Source organism: Cibotium barometz, chromosome 42, assembly GCF_041138505.1.
Source record: "Cibotium barometz isolate CiBa-2024 chromosome 42, ASM4113850v1, whole genome shotgun sequence".
In the NCBI taxonomy this organism is placed as follows: Eukaryota; Viridiplantae; Streptophyta; class Polypodiopsida; order Cyatheales; family Cibotiaceae; genus Cibotium; species Cibotium barometz.
In genome coordinates, this window is record NC_141087.1 from 48,447,485 (window position 1) to 48,469,120 (window position 21,636).

A 21,636-nucleotide genomic window follows, 5' to 3' on the forward strand; every position below is an offset into this window, starting at 1 on the left:
AGTTCACAGTTCGTAACTTTGAACCAAGTACATATGACTGGGCTCTGACTCTCGCTCAGAATGAAGAAATGAAGCTTAACGGGAGCGAGCCCAAGCAGGCATCTCAGTCCAATACCAAACCCCACCAGCAGCAATCAGCTGCACAGACAGGGAAAGGTAACGCATCTTCTAAAGATGCTAAGAAGGACAGCAGTAATAGCTCGAGTTCAGGGGGGTAAGAAGGATAAAGAATCTAAGAAAACCCTTGATGAAAAGGCTAAAGCAGGCAATACTGGAGGTTATCTTCCTCCAGAGGAGCAAAGAAAGTACCAGTCAAAAAATAGATGTTTTTTCTGTCATATTATAGGGCATGGTAAGAAGGATTGCCACAAATGGCAAGCGGCACAAGCCGCCAAAGCTCCTTCTGCCACAGTTGCCACAGCCTCCCCAGCTCCTCCAGCCCCGCCTACTACCTCAAATGCAGTTCAACTTTTACCTTCCATGCGTCCTATGCCATCCGTGGTATTTGATGCTAAGCAGGAGGGTGAGAGCGATGCTCCTCAGAAGAGCCTCATCCGAGCTTATGGCTTTGCCCAGGGCCGACAGTTTGTAGTCCTTTTCGATATGGGTAGTTCTGAAGATGCCATCTCTCCCCAGTTGGCTAATAAATTGAACTGCACATTAGTTCCATATCATCTGGATGTAGACTGGTTTACACCTGGTCTTCGCACCCACATTTTCCAGAAGGCACAGCAATTTGCCTTTGAAGTTCAGAAGGCCTCATTTCAACGAGATTTCATCGTCTCACCTTTGTTGGGGTGTGACATGATCTTAGGAATTCAGTGGTTCCGTCAGTATGAGCCTATTCTCAATTGGGGACAGGACACTTTTACTATTTGTAAAGGTTTTCCTAAGCCTGTCATGATTCGGGGGGATAGAAGCATTCTTGGCATCCCATTGATTTCACATCTCCAGGCCAGACGAGCTATCCGTAAGGGAGCAGAAGGAGCACTCCTTTATGTTCGTGCTCAAACAGCCCCTCCCTCATTAGTAGCATCCCTTACATCTTCAGTCCCTCAGTTAACAGACCTCCTATCCAGACACCAGGACATTATGCTTAGGGACGATCTCCCGCCCAGTCTCCCACCCTCTCGCCTTGAGGACCATCACATTGATTTGGTCCCTGGATCAGATCCTCCTAGCAGGTTTCCCTATCGTCTTTCCAAGACTTTAGAGGGCGAGTTAGAAAAGCAGTTACCTGAGCTTCTCCGAGCCGGATTCGTTCGGCCTTCTTCCTCCCCACTTGCTGCACCTATCCTATTTGTCCAAAAGAAGGACAAGTCTGCACGCCTTTGTGTAGACTACAGGGCATTAAACAAACTCACTATCAAGAATAAGTTTCCTATGCCCAGGATAGAGTGCATTTTGGAGCGTTTAGACGGTGCTAAGTTTTTCACTAAGATCGACCTCAAGAGTGGTTACCATCAGGTCTGCATTTTTGAAGCTGACATTCCAAAAACAGCTTTTCGAACAGAGCGTGGTCACTACTGTTGGGTTTTATGCTGTGTATGCACCCAGAGGAGTGCTAGTGATCATCAGTAGATTACTGGGACACTTTTTACTTCAGTTAGTGGAGGTTTTTTCCCCCAGTTTAGCTTAGTTTCACTTATAAGCAATTTATAAGTGTTTTGGTCTACCCGACACATTTTATGGCCGAACATGTGAACACATCTCTTCGTGTTCTCTCTCTGTTGCTCTCTACGCCTGTTTGCAGCATCTCTAAACCCTAACCCTAACACTCCATAGGCCTTCATTTGGTATCAGAGCCAAGTAGGCCTGCCATTGCCCAGCTTGTACACAACCGCCTTCTGTATCTGTCCGTACTGCACTACCCGTACAGCCTCGCCAGCAACAGCTTCGCCTGCAGCTTCCGTACCAGTTCGCAGCCGTCAGCAGGTGTACTGCAGCTTTCCGTACCAGGTACCTGTTCGCTGTCAGTACCTGCTGCTCCGTACCTGTCAGTGCCGACTGCACCTGTCAGCGCCCGTTGCTGCTCCGTACATCTGTACCTGCTCCGTATCTATCAGCGCCGACTGCACCTGTCAGCGCACGTCATCTGGCCTCGTACTGTACCTGCCTTCCTGCATACAGTCAACTGCACCAGCTGTACCTGGTTGCCCTGCCCCGTACTGTGCTCAGTACAGTAAACGTACCTGCACACAGTAAACGTCTGCAATCGCCTTCTGTTCCATACAGTACAAGTCGACTGTACCTGCACAGTACAGTCAACTGTACTTATTCATTTGGTGGACTGTACCTGCATATGTTCATTTGGTACCACAACCTACTCAGTAAATGGTAAGCAATACAAATTTTATTTTTTGGGCAATTCTATTTTCTTTGTGAAAATCTACAGGCACGCCGCACTACAGGCAGACTTTCTTGCAAAGAAGTCTACAAGCTTTTTGCACAGTTTTGGGTGCAGTAAATTTGGGCATTTTTGGGACATTTTGGCATTGTGTACGCCATTTTTGCTGCTCTACTCAGTCATTGGTGCATTGAGCTGCACATTCAAAGGATTGAGAGTGCAGGCATATTTGGGTGAACTGTATTCAGTGGAGTACAGTTGTTTTCAGGGTTCTTGCTATTGGGTTTTTTGATACACAGGTACAACATTGTGCATAGGCATAATGGCAAATCAACAGCAGAGTGATGTATTCACATATTTGTCTAAGGAAGACAAATTGGACGGCACGAACTACTCCTTGTGGAGTTTTATGCTGAAAAATGTGCTTGTGGCAAAAGGTCTTTGGGATTTTGTTAGTGGTGATGAACCACGTCCAGGTCCATTGGCTCCAGAGACTCCTCCCCAAGGGGGTGCTCGTGGACGAGGACAACAGGTACAGGCTCCAGGGCAGCCATTGCTTGTTCAAAGAACAAATGCTCAGAAGACATGGGATGCCAGGGATGCACAAGCTTTGTCACTCATTGCATTGTCAGTACAGAGGTCTATTATACCTCATATTCATTCAGCTGGCTCTTCACAGAATGCATGGGTGACTTTGGAGCAGATGTATGCTGCTCGTAATGAGGCTCAGATCTCATTTTTGAAAAGAGAGCTGGAAAATCAGAAAATGAATGAAGGAGATGATATGTCTAACCACTTAAACAAGCTGCAGGATTTGAGAGAGCAACTCATCAATGTGGATGAGATCATTCCTGAGACACAGCTTGTGTCCACCATCTTGCACTCTTTGCCAAGATCTTACTTGGCTTTTCATACCTCTTTGAACCTCAGCACGAGGAATGCTGTTGAACCCCTTAAGTATCATGAACTTGTTGCTCTCTTGCTACAAGAAGAGCAAATGAGGAAGAATATGAATATGAACACAAGTGCTGAACAAGCATTTACTACATGTCAAAAGGGGAAAGGAAAAACTCAGCCAAAGAGTTCAAATCAAAATTCAGGTAATGGTGGTTCATCTCAGGATACCAAGAAAGGTGATGGACAACCCAAGAAGAAGGGCAAATGTCATTACTGTAAAAAGCCAGGTCACTACATCACTGAATGTAGGAAGAGGATTACCAAAGAGAAGGCAAAGGAAGCTGGGATGTTTGTTAATGATGCTTCTAAAGCTCCTCCGCAGACTGCTTCTTTTGTTGAGGACAGGGATTACTGTTTTATACATGCAGCTATGATGCCTCTTGGTCTTCACAGGCACTCAGTATGACAGAGCATGCATGTACTTGGTATTTTGATAGTGGTGCCTCAAAGCATATCACATCTCGCAGGGATTTGTTTTGTCATGTTGGCCCTGCCCCTGTTGGCAAAACTGTTCAGTGTGCCAACAATGGTTCATATCTAGTTCGTAGCATTGGGGAGATTCAGCTCACGGCCATTGATGGCTCCATTCTCCGCCTTACAGATGCCTTATATGTACCAAGGATAAAGAAGAATTTGTTGTCCATTTCTTCTTTAGCACATTGTGGTATGCAAGTCCACTTTGATGATGATAAATGCATGGTCAGAGACAAAGCTAATGCTTTGACCTTGATGCTTACTGGTACATTATGTCATGGACTTTATCAGTTGGATGCATTTCAGCCAGTGGATCAGTCTGCTTATAATGCATTCACTCTTACTCCAGCTATGGTTGATGCGGAGTTATGGCATGCTCGTATGGGGCATGTAAATTTTGGTAGTCTTATGCTTATGCAGCGACATAACATATTTACAGATCTACCTCTCGTGGAGAAGCCTCCAGATCACATTTGTGAAGGATGTATTTTGGGAAAAATGCATAGGTTTTCTTTCCCACGTGATCAGGCTCTACGAGCAACTGCAAAGTTGCAGCTTATACACAGTGATCTTTGTGGTCCCATGCAGACGAAGTCATTAGGTGGTTGCTTCTATTTTGCAACATTTATTGATGACTTCTCTCGTATATGCTGGGTCTATCCTTTGACACAGAAATCACAGGTATATGATGCATTTTTGGTCTTTGTAGCACTTGCTGAGACAGAGTCAAGATGCAAGGTCAAGACTCTCCGTTCTGACCGAGGGGGGGAATATATGTCACACATGCTGAATTCCTTTCTTGGGAGTAGAGGTATAAAACATTAGTATACTACTCCTTATACTCCACAACAGAATGGGGTTGCAGAAAGGAAGAATCGGTCACTCATGGAGATGGCCAGATGTATGCTAAAGGCAAAAAGGCTACCACATATCTTTTGGGTGGAAGCTGTCATGTGTGCTTGTCATATTTTGAATCGATGTCCCACAAAGACACTGGTTTCCATTACTCCTTTTGAGGCTTGGCATGGCCGTAAGCCTTCTGTATCACATTTTCGTATCTTTGGGTGTCTTGCATATGCACACATATCCAAAGAGTTGAGGAGGAAGTTGGATGATAAAGCCACAAAATGCATTTTTGTTGGGTATAGCCATGAGAGCAAGGGCTACCGGTTATATGACCCACTATCCACGAAGATATTCACTAGTCGGGATGTGATTTTTGATGAAAAATTAGAAATATCCATGGCTGGTTATGATGCAAATCAGGCTGAAAATGATGTGTTTGAAGGTCTACTACCTATGGAGTTTCATTCCACAGTTGGTGATCCAACTCATGAGGGTACAGGACAGCCAGCAAATGATGAAGGTGGTGCAGAAATTCAGCAGCAAATTGAGCCAGAAGCTGAACCAAATATGGGGCAACAGGCACCACAGGTTAGACACATACCTAGATGGTATTTGAGGACATTACAGGACAGCCATTTAGAGGGTCCTCTTGCTGGTCGTACTCGTAAGGAGACACGGACCAATGAGCATGCACACATCATGGATTTGAATCTGGTTATGGCAGCCAGTTTACAGGATGATGATAAGCCTGATTCATTTGTGGATGCACGAGATAATGTGCATTGGAACAAAGCCATGCAAGATGAGCTTGATTCTATTAAAAGGAATCAAACATGGGATTTGGTTGATCTGCCCAAAGGCAAGAAAGCAATTGGTACTAAATGGGTCTATAAGTTGAAAAGACATGCAGATGGATCCATTGACAGGTACAAAGCCCGTCTAGTTGCAAAGGGCTATGCACAGAAAAAGGGCATTGATTATGAGGAGACATTTGCTCCTACATCTCGTATGTCGACACTTAGGTGTGTCATTGCATTGGCTGCACATCGTGGTTGGGTTGTTCACCAGTTAGACATAAAGACTGCATTCCTACATGGGGACCTCGAGGAGGAAGTTTATGTATATCAGCCCATGGGTTTTGCAGAACATGGTCATGAGGGGAAAGTATGCGGCTGAAAAAGGCTTTGTATGGTTTGAAACAAGCTCCACGAGCTTGGTATGCAAAAATAGATGCTTTCCTACTCACTCAGGGATTTGTGAACAGTCCATCAGAAGCCACTCTGTATGTAAAGAAAGAAGAGACAGATCTGCTGGTCATCAGTCTTTATGTGGATGATCTCTTGCTCATGGGATCAAATGATGGCAAAATTGCAGCTTTTAAAGAGATACTGCAGCAGACATTTGACATGTCTGACTTGGGGCTTGTACACTACTATTTGGGCATACAGTTTGTGCAGGATAACAGAGGCATTGGGTTGTTGCAATCTCGGTATGTTGCTAAACTTCTGGAGAAGTTTAAATTTCAGGATTGCAAGCCTATTAGTACTCCTATGGAGCCTGGGATGAAACTGTCACTACAAGATGACAGTATTTCCTTTGATGCCACTACATATGCTCAAGCTGTTGGGTGCCGGTGCCTTATTTACTTGTGTAATACAAGGCCAGATATTCAGTATGCAGTCTCTCAGTTGAGCAGATTCATGCACAGCCCGCGGTTGTCACATTGGCAAGCTGTGAAGCGTGTATTCCGTTATTTGCAGGGTACCTTGTCTCTTGGATTGCTCCTGAGGGGGGTGACATGCAGTTATACGCTTACACAGTGATTCAGATTGGGTTGGTGATTTTGATACCAGACATTCCACTAGTGGAAATTGTTTCTTTCTTGGCTCTTCATGCATTTCTTGGCTAAGCAAGAAACAGACCACAGTGGCCACTTCGTCTTGTGAGGCAGAGTACAGAGCAGCCTACACTACTACTGTTGAGTGTGTTTGGCTGCGTCGTCTCATGACTGATATGGATATTTCAGTGGAGGAGCCTACACCTATCTATACTGATAGTCAGAGTGCCATTGCTGTGGCTAAGAATCCTGTGTTTCATGCTCGCACGAAACACATTGAGATTCACTATCATTTTGTTCGGGAGAGACTCCAAGCAGGAGATATCAGTCTGATCTACTGTCCTACAGATCAGAATGTGGCAGACATCTTCACCAAGGCATTACCACGTCCGAAATTCGAAGCATTCCGCACTGCTTTGAATTTGTTTCCTTTTGGTGGATGATGTACAGTGATCACATATCACTCCAGGGGGGTTTGTTGGGTTTTATGCTGTGTATGCACCCAGAGGAGTGCTAGTGATCATCAATAGATTACTGGGGCACTTTTTACTTCAGTTAGTGGAGGTTTTTTCCCCATTTTAGCTTAGTTTCACTTATAAGCAGTTTATAGGTGTTTTGGTCCACTCGGCATATTTTATGGCCGGACATGTGAACACATCTCTTTAGGTCACTTATTATGTGGCTATTGTACTTCACATTTTAATCATCTGAATACAAAGAAGTCGTGTTCTCTCTCTGTTGCTCTCTACGCCTGTTTGCAGCATCTCTAAACCCTAACCCTAACACTCCATAGGCCTTCAACTACGAGTTCGTAGTCATGCCTTTTGGGCTTACAAATGCACCCGCAACGTTCAATAAGATGATGTCTAGGATTTTCGCAGTCCACATTGGGAAGTGTGTTTTCATATTCCTTGATGACATACTAGTCTTCTCAGCCACTGCGGAGCAGCATGAGAAAGATGTGGAGAAAGTCTTCCAAAAAAGTCTATCTTTGGTGTTAAGGAAGTTCAGTATTTGGGCTACATCATCGGTTCCGATGGGATTCGACTGGACCCATCAAAGGTTCAGGAGATCTTAGATTGGGACATTCCTAAGACCGCCCAAGAAATCCGTTCATTCGTAGGTCTTTGTCAGGCCTATAGCACACATGTCCATCAGTTTTCCAACCTTGCAGCACCTCTTACCGACTTGCTCAAGGGGGTGAAGACTCGCAAGCAGAAAGTCTCAGTTACAGGTAAGGCACTTGATGCATTCCGTGCACTCCATAAAGCTGCCTCAGAAGCACCTGTATTAAAGTTAGCATCATGGGACGAACCTTTCGAGGTCATCACCGATGCCAGCAATGTAGCCATAGGTGCAGTCCTCCAGCAGGACAATAGACCTTTGGCATATTATAGCAGAAAGTTGGATGTCGCCGAAAAGAATTATTCGGTATATGACAAAGAGCTTCTGGGTGTGATCACAACGCTCAAACATTGAAAGCCTTTTCTTTATGGACAGGCTTTCACAGTGAAAACAGACCACCAAGCACTTAAGTAGCTTCAGACTATGCCAAGTGCCCAGTGGAGTGATCGACAGGCCAGGTGGAGTCAAATCTTCCAACAATTTGGAGGTATGATTGAATACATCCCTGGTAAGCACAACCCAGTAGCAGATGCTCTCAGTCGAAAGTCCAGCATCCAGGCAGTCCAAGAAGCTACCATTCTCGAAATCACGGGGAAGGACTTGGATAGTATGAAAGACCAATATGTCGACTCCCCTGAGTTTGGTACTCAGTATAGTTTGGCCCTCACTTCTCAGCCTGGCCACTATTCAGTACAGAACGGTTGGTTGTTCTACAAGAATCGTCTTTGTGTTACTCGGGAAAAGCGTTCCGCTCTTCTCCACGATACCCATGACTCCTTAGTTGGAGGACATAGAGGTATCAATAGTACCCTCGAGAAATTAGAACGGTCCTTTTATTAGCCAAAGATGAGGCGTGATGTCTATGCACATGTACAAGCCTGTAAGATTTGTCAAAAAGTCAAGGTTCCCCATACAAAGAAGGCAGGTTTACTTCTATCTTTGCCTATCCCCGACGGACCTTTCATCGACATATATAGGACTTTGTAGGGTCTCTACCAGCATCCACTAGATCCCGTAACACTCAGTGTTTTACCATTGTGGATCGCTTTAGTAAATTCTGCATGCTCATCCCATGCAAGCATACGGCCACAACCGAGGACGTCGCCCGTCTGTTTCTCAAGCATTGGTATCCAATTTGTGGTTTGCCTAGCACCATAACATCAGATAGAGATTCCAAGTTTACCTCGCATTTTTGGAGGGCACTATTTGAAAACTTTGGAACTAGGTTGCAGTTGTCTAGTGCATTCCATCCCCAGACAGATGGCCAGACAGAAATTTATAACCACTTGGCCTTTGATGTCCTCAAGTCATATTGTCATGACCAGCAGTCCAAATGGGAACAGTATCTTCCATTGGTCCAAGCTATCTTGAACGACACTCATTCATCCAGTGTCGGACGGACTCCATATGAAGCAGCCTTTGGTCGCCGTTTTTCTTCTCTTTTGACGAGAATGGTGTCTCCATCTTTAGAGGCTAATAAAACCACGGAAGCATTTTCCGAGATCATTGAGTCAGTTAAGGACCGCTTGACCAAAGCTCAGGAAGCATATAGCAGACAGGCAAATAAGTCTAGACGAGATGTCCACTTCAAGGAAGGGGATTGGGTCTATTTGCGTATCATGAAGCAGAGATTGAAACAAGTGGGCAAACGTTGTCCCAAGCTTTCATTCCGTAGTTTTGGCCCTTTTACAATAGTTAAGAAGTTAAGTGATGTCTCCATGAAATTAAAGTTGCCTGCCAGTTGGACAATGCATGATGTTTTCCATGTTTCTTGGCTAAAACCATATGTTGGTCCAGAAGTGTTTGATGTTTCAGATGAACAGCAGCCAGACGTGGTAGATGAGGCAGAACTGATTGAGCCTGAGCAGATCCTTCTTCATCGATGGAGGCATGGTTCCGGTCGACGGATTCCTCAGTTCCATACGAAATTCCGAGATCGAGGCACTCACGAAGCCGTATGACTCGACGAGGAGTTCTTCCAGGAGTACCCCCAGTTATTGGCGGACTACTTGGAAGCCATGAACCTGCCGCCAAGCTAATCAGGAGGAAATGTCACATGCACTCTGCACTCACTGCATGGTGACAAGATGGCTCATCATCAGAAGTGCAACAGTTGTACAGTTTTAGAACCCAATAGGATGATAATTGTCGTACGCCGTGACCCCATTGTATCAGTGCCCCTGCGTTTCTGTCCAGCAGCATCAGTACACCTGCGTTTCAGTTCAGCAGCTTTCCTACAGGTCTGTGTTTCTGTCCACAGCAGTTTCCAGCCCTGAATCAACAGTTTGCATCAGTATCCAGCCTTTTGTGCATCATCCATACATGCAGCAGTCATCTGGTGAAGGTAACATAGCATTTATAAGCATTTACAGCATTCTAACATAGCGTAGAACAGTCCACCATCTTCTTTTCTCAGCCTCAGGTGTGCAGCCCTTCCTCATGCCCTTGGGAAGAGTGCATAGGCTCGAGATCAGGTCATCGAGGTGTTTCTACAGTCGTGTACAGATCAGCCAATCTCCGATCCTCCGAGATCTTGCGTTTGGCTTATCTACAGTCCACTGTCATTCTCTCTAAAGAAATAAAGCAAATACTATCTCGTTATCGGGATAGGGGGCCCTTCAGCGGGTAATTCGGGACCCAATCTGGTGTACAGTTCTCATATATCTCTCTCTCATCTCTTTAAAGTTTGAAGTATTGAAATGGATTGCTAAACTCATGAAACTCAGGATACAGAAGACGGTGTGAGCATTTGTGTGACAGGATCTCCCAATACAAAGACTTCCGCTGCATATCACAGTTGTAGCCCCACCCTCCTGCTTAGCATCAAGTACAACGGATGGCATGGGATGCATAGAAGGTAAGATCTGAACCGCATTGGTGGTAGCAGGTGGGTCTGGAGGAGCGAGGGATACTGCGGCAACTGTGGCAGAAGGTTCTTTGGAGGCTTGCTCCGCTTGCCTTTTTGGACAATCCTTCTTACCATGCCCAATGGTATGACAAAAAAAACATCGGTTTTCCGACTGATACTGTTTTTGCTCCTTGGGAGGAAGATAGTCTCCAATGATGCCTGCTTTAGCCTTTTCCTAGGGATCTTCTTAGGCTTGGGTTCCTTACCCCTTGAACTAGAGCTAGGACTGTTATCTGTCTTAGTGTCTTTAGAAGACAAATTACCCTTCCTCGGTTGGGGTTTGGTACTGCACTGTGATGACTGCTTGGGCTTGCCTCCGCTCATCTTCATTTCTTCATTTTGAGCAAGAGTCAAAGCCCGGCCATATGTACTGGGTTCAAAGTTGCGAATTGTGAACCGGATGTTGGGATCTAATCCACGAATGAATTGATCCATCTTGGCCTGCGCAAATAGCCCTAACTGTTGTGCTAAAGTGATAACCTTGCCAAAAACTGAAGCACTAGAGATTCGTTCTGTTTGAGTCCATACAACTCATTTGTCAGACCGGTCATATAGTGGGGCGAGAGAAATCTGGTCTTTAGGTCATGAATAAATATATCCTAGCTAAAAGCTGTGACACCTGTGGTCTGGTTTGTATAAAGACTAGACCAATGCTGCCAGCAGGTGACTACCTCACCTGTTAGGTGGGGAGTTGCTACGTGGACTCTATCCTGAGGATCTGTGATCCTAGCTAATGGAAAATGAGCAGTAAATTGATGAATGAACTGATTAACTGCTAAATGATTACACTTACCATCATACTTACTAACATTTGGGTGACTTCGAACGACGGTAGTCGATGCTGTGGACTGTTGGCTGGTGGCACCTGAGGCTAGGGAAGCTGAAGAGAGGTGCTGGTATCTAAGATGCATGGCCTCCTTTTCCCTTTGGTGCTCGAGTAACATACGTTCTCGATCGAGCTCTCGTTGGTGCTCTCAAGTGGCGAGTTCAGCCTGACGCCAGTCTTCTTCGATCCTGCATTGGGCTTCCTCATAGTCCCGTCTATTTGCTTTTTCTTGCTTCAGCTTCAACTTTTTCTTCTCTCCGTCTAGCCTCGTCTTCTCTTCTTTGTTGTTCCATCTGAAAGAAGAGGGAGATGTAGTCGGAGGTTGCTGGAGGCGGAGGAGGACATGCTGTTGTTGCCTCCAAGAGTTGGAGACTCTCCTTGAGAAGCTGGTTCTGAGCTCTAAGTAGAGCCTATGGTGTCTGTTGTAACATGCAGCAGAAGTATTCGTATTGGAGGATCCTGTCACACAAATGCTCACACCGTCTTCTGTATCCCGAGTTTCGCGAGTTTAGCAATCCACTTTAAGACTTCAAACTTTTAAGAGAGATGAGAACTGTACACCGTATGGGGTCCCAAATTACCCACTGAAGGCCCCCCTATCCCGTTACCGAGATAGTATTTGCTTTATTATCTTTGAAGAGACTGACGGTGTGACTAACAATAAGCCAAACGCGCAAGACCTTTGAAGACCAAGAGCTGGGCTGAACCGTACACTGCTGTAGAAGCACCAATGATGTCCAATCTTGAGCCTATGCACTCTTCCCAATGGAATGAGGGAGGGATGCAAAGCTGAGGCTGAGAGAGGGGCTGTTTGGGATTGTTCTAGACTGAGTATGAATGTTGTAAATGATTATGAATGCTGCATTTTACCTTCACCAAGAGACTGGAGCAAAACGATGAGATGATGAATGCTGAAAACTGTAGGGATGCAGAAAGCGCAAGGTGAACGGTTGGCTGAATGCTGAACTGATGCGTTTAACTGATGCAGGATGGCTGAATGCTCATGCATTGAGGCGCCTAGTGCTATAGGAGGAAAACGCTGAGGGATGATGGTTGAAACTGCAATCGCTTATGCTCCTTGTGCTGAAGATGCCAAGCGCTTGAATGCTCTTATGCTGAATATGATATTGATCTATTTATATGGACCCAATGAGCCACTCAGCTGGCTATAGAGCTGGCCGACTGCTCATGCCCACAATAAATGCATAAATAATGTATAAAATGCTAAAAATGATGGAAAAAATATCCAAAAATTCCTAGTAAATATCTTGATAAATACTAGATGATATCTGGGGTTTTTGCAATGGTCTAGATGCAATGAATAAATGCTGTGCAATATGCATAATGCTTTCTAATGCAAACCCTAAGGTTTCTACTGACTGTACATGCATGAATGTGTATCTTCAAGTGGGTTAAAGGACTTAGATTGACTGACTGACTGACTTGCTATGGCTAAGAATGACCTATGTAGCTCGTGCCTAACTTATCTTGGACTAAGGATTACAATGGGGTCACGACGCATGACAAATATCATCCTGAGTGGTACTAATACTCTTACAATGTTGCACTGATGATGATGAGCCAGTTTGTCACCATGCACTATAGTGCAGAGTGCATGTGACATTCCCTCCTGCTTAGCTTGGCGACAGGTTCATGGCTTCTAAGTAGTCCGTCAACAACTGGGGGTACTCTTGAAAGAACTCCTCGTCTAGCCATACGGCTTCGTGGGTGCCTCGATCTTGGAATTTCGTAGAGAACTGATGTATCCGTCGACTGGAACCATGCCTCCAACGATGAAGAAGGATCTACTCGAGCTCGATGACTTTTGCTTCGTCTACCACGTCTGGCTATTGTTCATTCGAAACATCAAACACTTCTGGTCCAACATATGGTTTTAGCCAAGAAACATGGAAAACATCATGCATCGTCCAACTGTTAGGCAATTTCAACTTCATGGAGACATCACTTAACCTTTTGACTATTGGGAAATGTAGGCATATGCTCACTTATGGTAGTGCTATGTGTGAACAGGGCTTGACCAAGGGCACTTTTTCCCATGTGGTTTTTCCCCTTGGATATCAAGTGTGAAAGGACACTCTACATATATGTGTGTGAGCTTCTATCCTGCACCTAACCCTAATGTGCAGGTTTGAGTGTGTGAGTGTGTGAGTCCAACACCAACAATTGGTCAACAAGACGTGAATACCACATAGTCGCTAAAAGCACCTGATTTGTCACCACCACCCTCCCAGCCAAGGAAAGCCGGGCTGTACTCCAATATAAAAGCTTCTTTCGAATGCTCAGAAGAAGTGGGGCAATCTGCTGCTCAGGTGACAAATCAAGTCCAATCTGGCATCCCAGATACCAACTGCTGTGCCAGGAGGAATCCATCTAAAACCCGGGTCTGGGCTCCATGCCGGAGCGGGGGCGCTACTGATCCAAAAAGCCATTGTCTTGCGCCAATTGATCAATGCTCTCGAAGCCACACCAAAAACCTGTAGAGATTGCTCTGCCCTCTGTAGATTGGCCTCCTGGCCATACAAAAACAATCCCGTGTCATCAGCATACTCCATGCATATAGCTTTGCATTCTTCTAGTAGTAGAGCTCCATCCCCTCCCCCACTCATTGTACTTATTGCACACCCAGATTCAGCTTTTTAGTTCAGTACTTCTTCATTTTGTTGGGATGACAGAGGATACCCCACACAGGTACACTGATTTGTCTCATAGGCCGAGTTCGGTCTTTTGGAAGACGTTAATAAAATCTTTCTTTCTTTCTTCCTTTCTCTCTCCCTCAAGCCTTTTGAGTCTTCCAACTTCCAAGCCTCTAGGCTCTAGGCCTCTCTCTCAGCTTAGAGTCTCATCACATCGATTGGAGATCAAGACTGGCAGAGCAGCACGGATCCCCCGAGAGGAGAGGGTATGCAGATTGTGCAGAGAGGAGGTGGAGAGTAAGGAGCATTATGCGGATGCAGAGCATATACAGCCATCAGAGAGAGATATCCCATTTTATTCAGAGAGCCACATTCCCTACGCCAGATCTTTTGAGGCAGCAGACCAGCGCATACTGGGGAGATTCATTCTAGACATACAGCATCATAGAGAGACATCATTACAAGCTCAGACAGCTCTAGAGAAGGGACGACAGACACAGATTACTACATTTTTTCAGAGATCCACCCCACTCCCACCCCCTACACAACAGGGAATTACTCTCCGGAGAGTAGAGACACTCAGAGCCCGCAGGAGACAGAGGACACCTAGCTTTCGGACACCACGCCTATACCAGAGAGAGATGACAGAGATCAGAGCTCAGTTTCATTGAGAGAGTGCGGAGTGACTGGCTCGCTTCAGAGCAGACCCAGGCATGTTCTTCAGGGAGCTGTGGACACCCCCTTCATTGATGTATACCATTCTATACCCCCAGTATGGTACAGGATGGAGCTAGCTAGGTTGCATATCATGATTGTATACTCCATGCATATAGCTTTGCATTCTCCTAGTAGTAGAGCTCCATCACCTCCCCCACTCATTGTACTTATTGCACACCCAGATTCAGCTTTTTAAGTTCAATACTTTTTCATTTTGTTGGGATGACAGAGGATACCCCACACAGGTACATTGATTTGTCTCATAGGCCGAGTTCGGTCTTTTGGAAGACGTTAATAAATTCTCTCTCTCATTCCTCAAGGCTCAAGAGTCAAGCCATCTTCAACCATGGCATCCTCCTCACGTGCCGGGGCTTCCCGTAGAAGGACAACAGGATGGACATGGTGGGAGGAGGTTAACTACACCCTATCCGCTCATGGAGGCGGTTCTCGGCCATGGGTATGCAAGCTTTGCCCGTACCGGCGAACGGGTGGCGCCGACAAAGTGCGAGCCCACCTCTTGCATGAGAGTGGGCATGAGGTGAGGTTTTGCACGAATGTCACGCCCGAGAAGAGACGGGAACTTCTTGACAAGCTTAGCGTCTACGAGGCGGTCAAAGCGACGAGAAGGACACCACGAGTGGCCGTGGATCCCGCGACGATGGGGAGAGGAACTCAAGTCTCTACCATAGAGTCATATGGTGGATCGAAATCATGCACACCATCACCTTCACCATCAAGTCAGAATGTTACTCCATCCACGACGCCGACACCCTCCATCTCCATGGCCTCTCAACCATTACGTTGCCCACGACGACAATCTACACTTGGGGAGAATTGGAACCCCAAGTTGAAGGAGGAGGTGGATATGGCGGTGGCCCGCTTCTTCTTCCACGACCACATTGCCTTTCAAGCGGCTAGGTAAGTGCAATCGATCATTGCCAATTCATCATTCATGTTTTCATCATCCTAGTCCTCTTCTCATTAGTAAATTACTTTCTTGAATAGGTCGGAATACTTCAAGGTCATGGTTAAGAAGATTGGGGAGTATGGCTCGACCTATACGCTCCCCTTATCCGAGAGCTTGCGCACTACATTGCTCGAGAAGGAGAAGTGCATTGTAGAGCAAGAGGCTGACAACACAAAGCGGCAATGGGAGAGGAACGGAGTCTCCCTCATTGTGGATGGATGGAGTGACACCCGCAAGAGGAGTATTCACGGCGTGGTTGCATATTCCCGCGGAGAGATGTACTTCATCTCATCTCATGATGCATCCGGCACTGGGAAGAGCGCGGATGTGCTTGCGGCAGAGTGGGCTACCACCATGGAGATCGTTGGCCCCGAGCATGTAGTGGGCTTTGTTGCGGATGGGGAGCCTTACAATAGGACGGCGGGAGCTATTCTCCAAGGTATGTATGGACATGTCACGGTGTCCTTTTGTATGGCTCATTGCCTAAACAACCTCCTCAAGGACATCGGGGCATTACCATGGATCAGCCCGCTCATGGAGGAGGCCAACACCATGGTCTCCTTTGTCCTCAACCACCAAAGACTTTGGCATGAGTTCAACAAGAGGTCCTGTCTCTCTCTCCTCAAATATTCCGACACCCGGTTTGCCTACAACTTTCTCATGTTGGGCCGGTTGAAGGATTGTAGCGGTGCTTTGAGGGGGCTTTTCCTTAGCGACGAGTTTGTCGCCATGCAAGAGTCCCGTACAAACACTGGCCAAGAGTGTAGGCTACGCGCAGATGACGCCTCTTGGTGGAAGCGTGTGAAGACCACAGATGCTATGGTGAGGCCCATAGTCCACCTATTGAGGATTGTAGACGCTATGCAACCATGCATAGGCAAGGTCTACAAGGCCATGGATCGCATGATAGAGAAGTTGAAAGACTTCGTGCCTGACGAAGACAGATACGAGGAGATCCATGCCTTGTGTCTAAGAAGGTGGAATTCCTACTACTCTCCATTGCATGCAGCAGCTTATGTGGTGGACCCAGAATTCCAAGGCAACAAGCAGGAGAGCGACTGGGAGGTGAGCGCTGGATGGAGGATGATCATGGATTGTCTTGTGCCTGATGCATCGGTTAGGTGCAAGATCAGGGACCAGCTTTCGATGTACAGGTCATTTCATGGCTCCTATGGCTGTCATGATGCACAGGTTGACCGCTCCAAAGTTGGTGCTGCTCTATGGTGGGAGGACTTTGGTTCGGATGGACCGGAGCTACAGCAGCTTGCCATCGGCATACTTAGCCAAGCCGTCAGCTCCTCTTGCTTGGAGCAACATTGGAGCTCCTCTTGCTTGGAGCAACTTTGGAGTACCTACAGCCACATTGCCTCTAGGAAGAGGAACCAACTCGGGGTAGAGCGTGCCAATGACCTTGTCTTCGTCAGCGCGAACTTGCGAATGCTTTGCAAGAGCGTGACCAAGAAGGCAAATTCCTTCACCGAGTGGGAGATGAGTCAACAAGAAGAGCAACAAGAGAATGAGGTGCAAGAGGAGCATGCCAGTGAGGATGAGACTAAGGATTGTAGGCATATGCTCACTTATGGTAGTGCTATGTGTGAACAGGGCTTAACCAAGGGCACTTTTTCCCATATGGTTTTTTCCCTTGGACATCAAGTGTGAAAGGACACTCTTAACATATAATATTTTGTACTTCTATATTATCAGATGTTCTTAGTAGAAAGACCAGTATCCAGACCATTCAAGAGTCTACCATTCTCAACATCTTTGAAAAAGACTTAAATAGCATAGAAGATCAGTATGTCGATTCCGCTGAGTTTGGTACTCAACCTAGTTTCGCCCTCAATTTTGAGCCTGGGCATTATTCAGTTCGCAACAGGCAAGTAAGTTTAGACGAGATATCCACTTCAAGAAAGGGGATAGGGTCTATCTGCACATCATGAAGCAGAGATTGAAACAAGTGGACAAACGTTGTCCCAAGCTTTCATTCCGTAGTTTTGGATCATTCCCAATAGTTAAAAAGTTAAGTGATGTCTCCATGAAGTTGAAGTTGCCTAACAATTGGACGATGCATGATGTTTTCCATGTTTCTTGGCTAAAACAATATGTTGGACCAGAAGTTTTTGATGTTTTAGATGAACAGTAACCAGACGTTGTAGACGAAGCCGTAGTCATCGAGCCTGTGCAGATTCTTCTTCATCGTTGGAAGCATGGTTCCGATCGACGGATACGTCAGTTCTATACGAAGTTCCGAGATCGAGGTACCCACGAAGCCATTTGGCTAGACGAGGAGTTCTTTCAAGAGTACCCCCAATTGTTGGCGGACTACTTGGAAGCCATGAACTTGCCGCCAAGCTAAACAGGAGGGAATGTCACATGCACTCTGTACTATAGTGCATGGTGACAAGCTGGCTCATCATCATCAGTGCAACATTGTGCATTATTAGTATCTTTTTAGGATGATAATTGTTGTACGTCGTGACCCCATTGTACTCCTCAATCCAGGATAAGTCAAGCATGAGCTACGTAGATCATTCTCAACCTTAAATAGTCAGTCAGTCAGTCCAAGTCCCTTAACCCACTTGAAGAGATGCATTCATGCATGTAGAGTCACTAGAAGCCTTAGGGTTTGCATTAGAAAGCACTCTGCATATTGCGTATCATTCATCCATTGCATATAGATCATTGTAGAAGCCTTGAAATACCATCTGGTAGTCTTAGAATATTTTTTAGTATTTATCTGGCATTTTTTCCACAATTTCCAGCATTTAACACCATTTAGCCATCATATGCAATCGTGTAGCATTTAATATCTAGTCGGCCAACATTTAGTGCCAACCGACCAGCCCTCACTATAGTATAAATAGGCTTGCTTTGTTCATTCATATCATATCATCTCAGCAATCAGCCTCAAGCGCTTCAGCGTTTCAGTATTCAGCCCCTAGTTCACCTCAGCATCCAGCGTCTTGGAGAAGCGTTTCATCCTACAGCCATAGGAGCATCAACGCATCAGCATCCAGTCCTCCATCAAGAAAACGCAACAATCTACAGCATTCAGCCCTCAGTAAACCTTGCGTTTTCTGCATACAACCAGTTCTCAACATTCATCTCTTCATCATTTTGCTACAGCCAATTGGTGAAGGTAAAACTCAGCATTCATATTCATTTTCAACATTCATACATAGCCTAGAACAGTTCCAAACAGCCCCTATCTCAGCCTCAAATTTGCAACCTTTCCTCATTCCATTGGGAAGAGTGCATAGGCTCGAGATTGGACATCATTGGTGCTTCTACAGCTATGTAGAGTTCAGCCCGGCACTTGGTCTTCCGAGATCTTGCGTTTGGCTTATCATCAGTCCACCGTTAGTCTCTTCAAAGTAATAAAGCAAATACTATTCCGATAACGAGATAAGGGGCCCTTCAGTGGGTAATTCGGGACCCCAACAGGTGTATGGTTTCCATTTCTCTATCTCTCAACTCTCTTAAAGTTGGAAGTCTTAAAGTGGATTGCTAAACTCGCGAAACTCAAGATACAAAAGACGGTGTGAGAATTTGTGTGACAAGATCCTCAATTACCAACACTTCCGCTGCATGTCACAAAGTGAGACAACACTTGTCACCTCAGCTTTTGTGTGGCTCTCCATTTGTCATCATAGCCCTCTCTTTCCTTTTTCATTCATGGGAGCCCCAAATCTATAAATTGGAGCCCTCTCTCTTCGTTAAAGGAGGATCTCTTGCTGCACACTAGCCTCTACCACCGTTACAAGCTGCCCTAATGATGGCTACTCTCTTTCTCTCTCTCTTGAAGGCTGTCCATGGAAGAATACTGGCTGTTGGGGACTATTTTGGAGACTTCCATCGCGAAGAAATACTGAATGCAAGGGTATTTAATCGTTTTATTATGATTTCTAGCCATTGTACTTGTTGTACCAACCTTTGTACTTGTTGTACCTACTGTACCAACCACTCTACTACCGACTGTACCAGCCACTCTACCTGCTGTACCAACCACTGTACTTGTTGTACCGGCTGAATGGAGAGCTGCACCTGTTGTGCCAGCTCTATTGCATAAAGACCCGTGGTTTTTGGGAAAGAATCAGTACCCACACGGAGGTATATGGATTATATTGTTGGCTCAACATTTCTACAGCCTATGTTCCAGCTTGGTTGCGTCGTGTTGGGCTATGTTATGGCATTTGTACATGGATAATCTCACATCTCCTGTGGGGAGAGTAAGGCCCTCAAAGCTTGTACATGATATTATTCTCCTTGGATAATAAAATACTCCAAGGGAGGGTCGGCCCATTCCGACCTCTATGCGGTGTCACATGTGCAAGCTCCATTTTCAGCATTTGTGAATGTTTTGTCCACCTTTTATGTCTTATCCAAAGTGATGATGGATATGTATTAAGGTTGTGGCCATGTTTAAATTTTTTAATATGCAATGATGGTATCAACAAGTGTGTCAAAGGCCCTAGTCCCCCGGGCACTGTGAGTTACAGAAAGGAAGACTGAAATTAGGATTTAGAGAGAGGCAGAAGTGAGAGATGATGAGATGTACACCCTTGCTGTTAGGCGGAGAGAAAAAGCTAGTTGGGGTCCAAGCTAGGACTAACCCGCTCTCTTTGAGCAAAGGGGGATAAGGTCTAGGCGGAAGGCATTGAGCTTTGTCCACCTCGGGACATCACTTTGTGCGAACATAGAGCTAGTCATTATCTATCAGTGAATTTTGGTTGCCCAAAATGTAATAAAGTGTGTACACACTCACTCATAAAGGTAGTTTCACACACATGGTTCAAACTTCACGAACAGACGTCCCCTTACCCGGAACTACACATTGGTCAAGCAAGCATGAAAATAGCATGCAAATTCAATTTGCACGCAAGCACATAAAGATGCTATGCAATGCAACATTGGTATAGACAATCCCTACCAAAATAGATGTGTTCCAAGTAAGTATACGAGGTACCAGACCCGATAGAACACCAATCCTGCAGGCATTTCCGAGGCATGTACACACAAGCACAAGTCCCAACGGAAGCCAAATCCACACTATCACATGACTGGCATCAATCCCCTACATATGCAACTGCCATGGGCGCTAGTCAATGTATATACATAATGAGAAAGTACGGGTGAACCAATTGGGTGGCCAAATGGTGACACTTGGGTTCACAAATGGGGCAGCAGACATGTTAAAGTTAACTAACACCTTTTCCTTTCAACAAATGTGCATAGGCCAATGTCTCTGTGCCGTGGGTCCAAGGTTCAAGTCTCTCAAATTGCACATTCTTTGTTCTTTTTGTGAGATTTGTGAGATGTCTCACTTGGTCAACCTCCCTTTGACCGGAAGAGCATTTCCTCTCAAGACAATTGTGGCGTGTATCTTTCTTTTTTGCCACAACAAACATCGCACATGTCGCCACCCCTTTCTAAACCCAACCTTAGTACGAGTCTTACGCGCCCTCACTCAAACCAAGAGTACAACTAGCCTAATAATGGATCTCAAAGTTGACGCTAAAAACGTACAACTTAAAAGTCGCTGATGCATTCCTCAAGACACAAGTTCCATACCTGTACAAATAATGATCTTCAATGTGCCATGCGAACATACTGAAAAGCATTCCAATGTATAGCATAGGTTCTGTAACACCCTACAAAAAGTTTCAACCAGTATATTTGAGCTGTTCGACCGACATATGTGAAAGAAACCACTGGAAAAGGACCCTTGAAAAAATAGTGAAGCCATACTGGTATAGCAATTTCCAGAAGACGGAGAGTGGAATTTGACAGTCGAGAGATCCCCTGTATTAAGCAGTTAGACATGAAAGGTCATTCCCATGCTTAACAGCACACATAACCTTCAGACCATTCAACAAGAAAAATGAGCTGCAGATAAAAACATGCTTTATTTTGCAGACATGACAATCTATAGTAAGATAGTACTCAAATTTGTAGAGATAAGCGAAACAAAAGCAAAC

General features: G+C 45.5%; 1 protein-coding gene across 3 annotated transcripts in view; it reads right to left on the reverse strand.

The window, feature by feature from the left end:
- Window positions 1–21,636, reverse strand: part of LOC147614566 (uncharacterized) — a 35,799-nt gene that overhangs the window by 12,567 nt on the left and 1,596 nt on the right. For all 3 annotated transcript variants that reach the window (XM_086781116.1, XM_086781117.1, XM_086781115.1), the window contains exons 5-6: window positions 21,407–21,460; window positions 21,230–21,309 (exon numbers count right to left, since the gene is read on the reverse strand). In XM_086781116.1, the coding sequence (XP_086637242.1) occupies window positions 21,230–21,309; window positions 21,407–21,460 (134 nt within the window). The remainder of the gene's footprint in view (window positions 1–21,229; window positions 21,310–21,406; window positions 21,461–21,636) is intronic.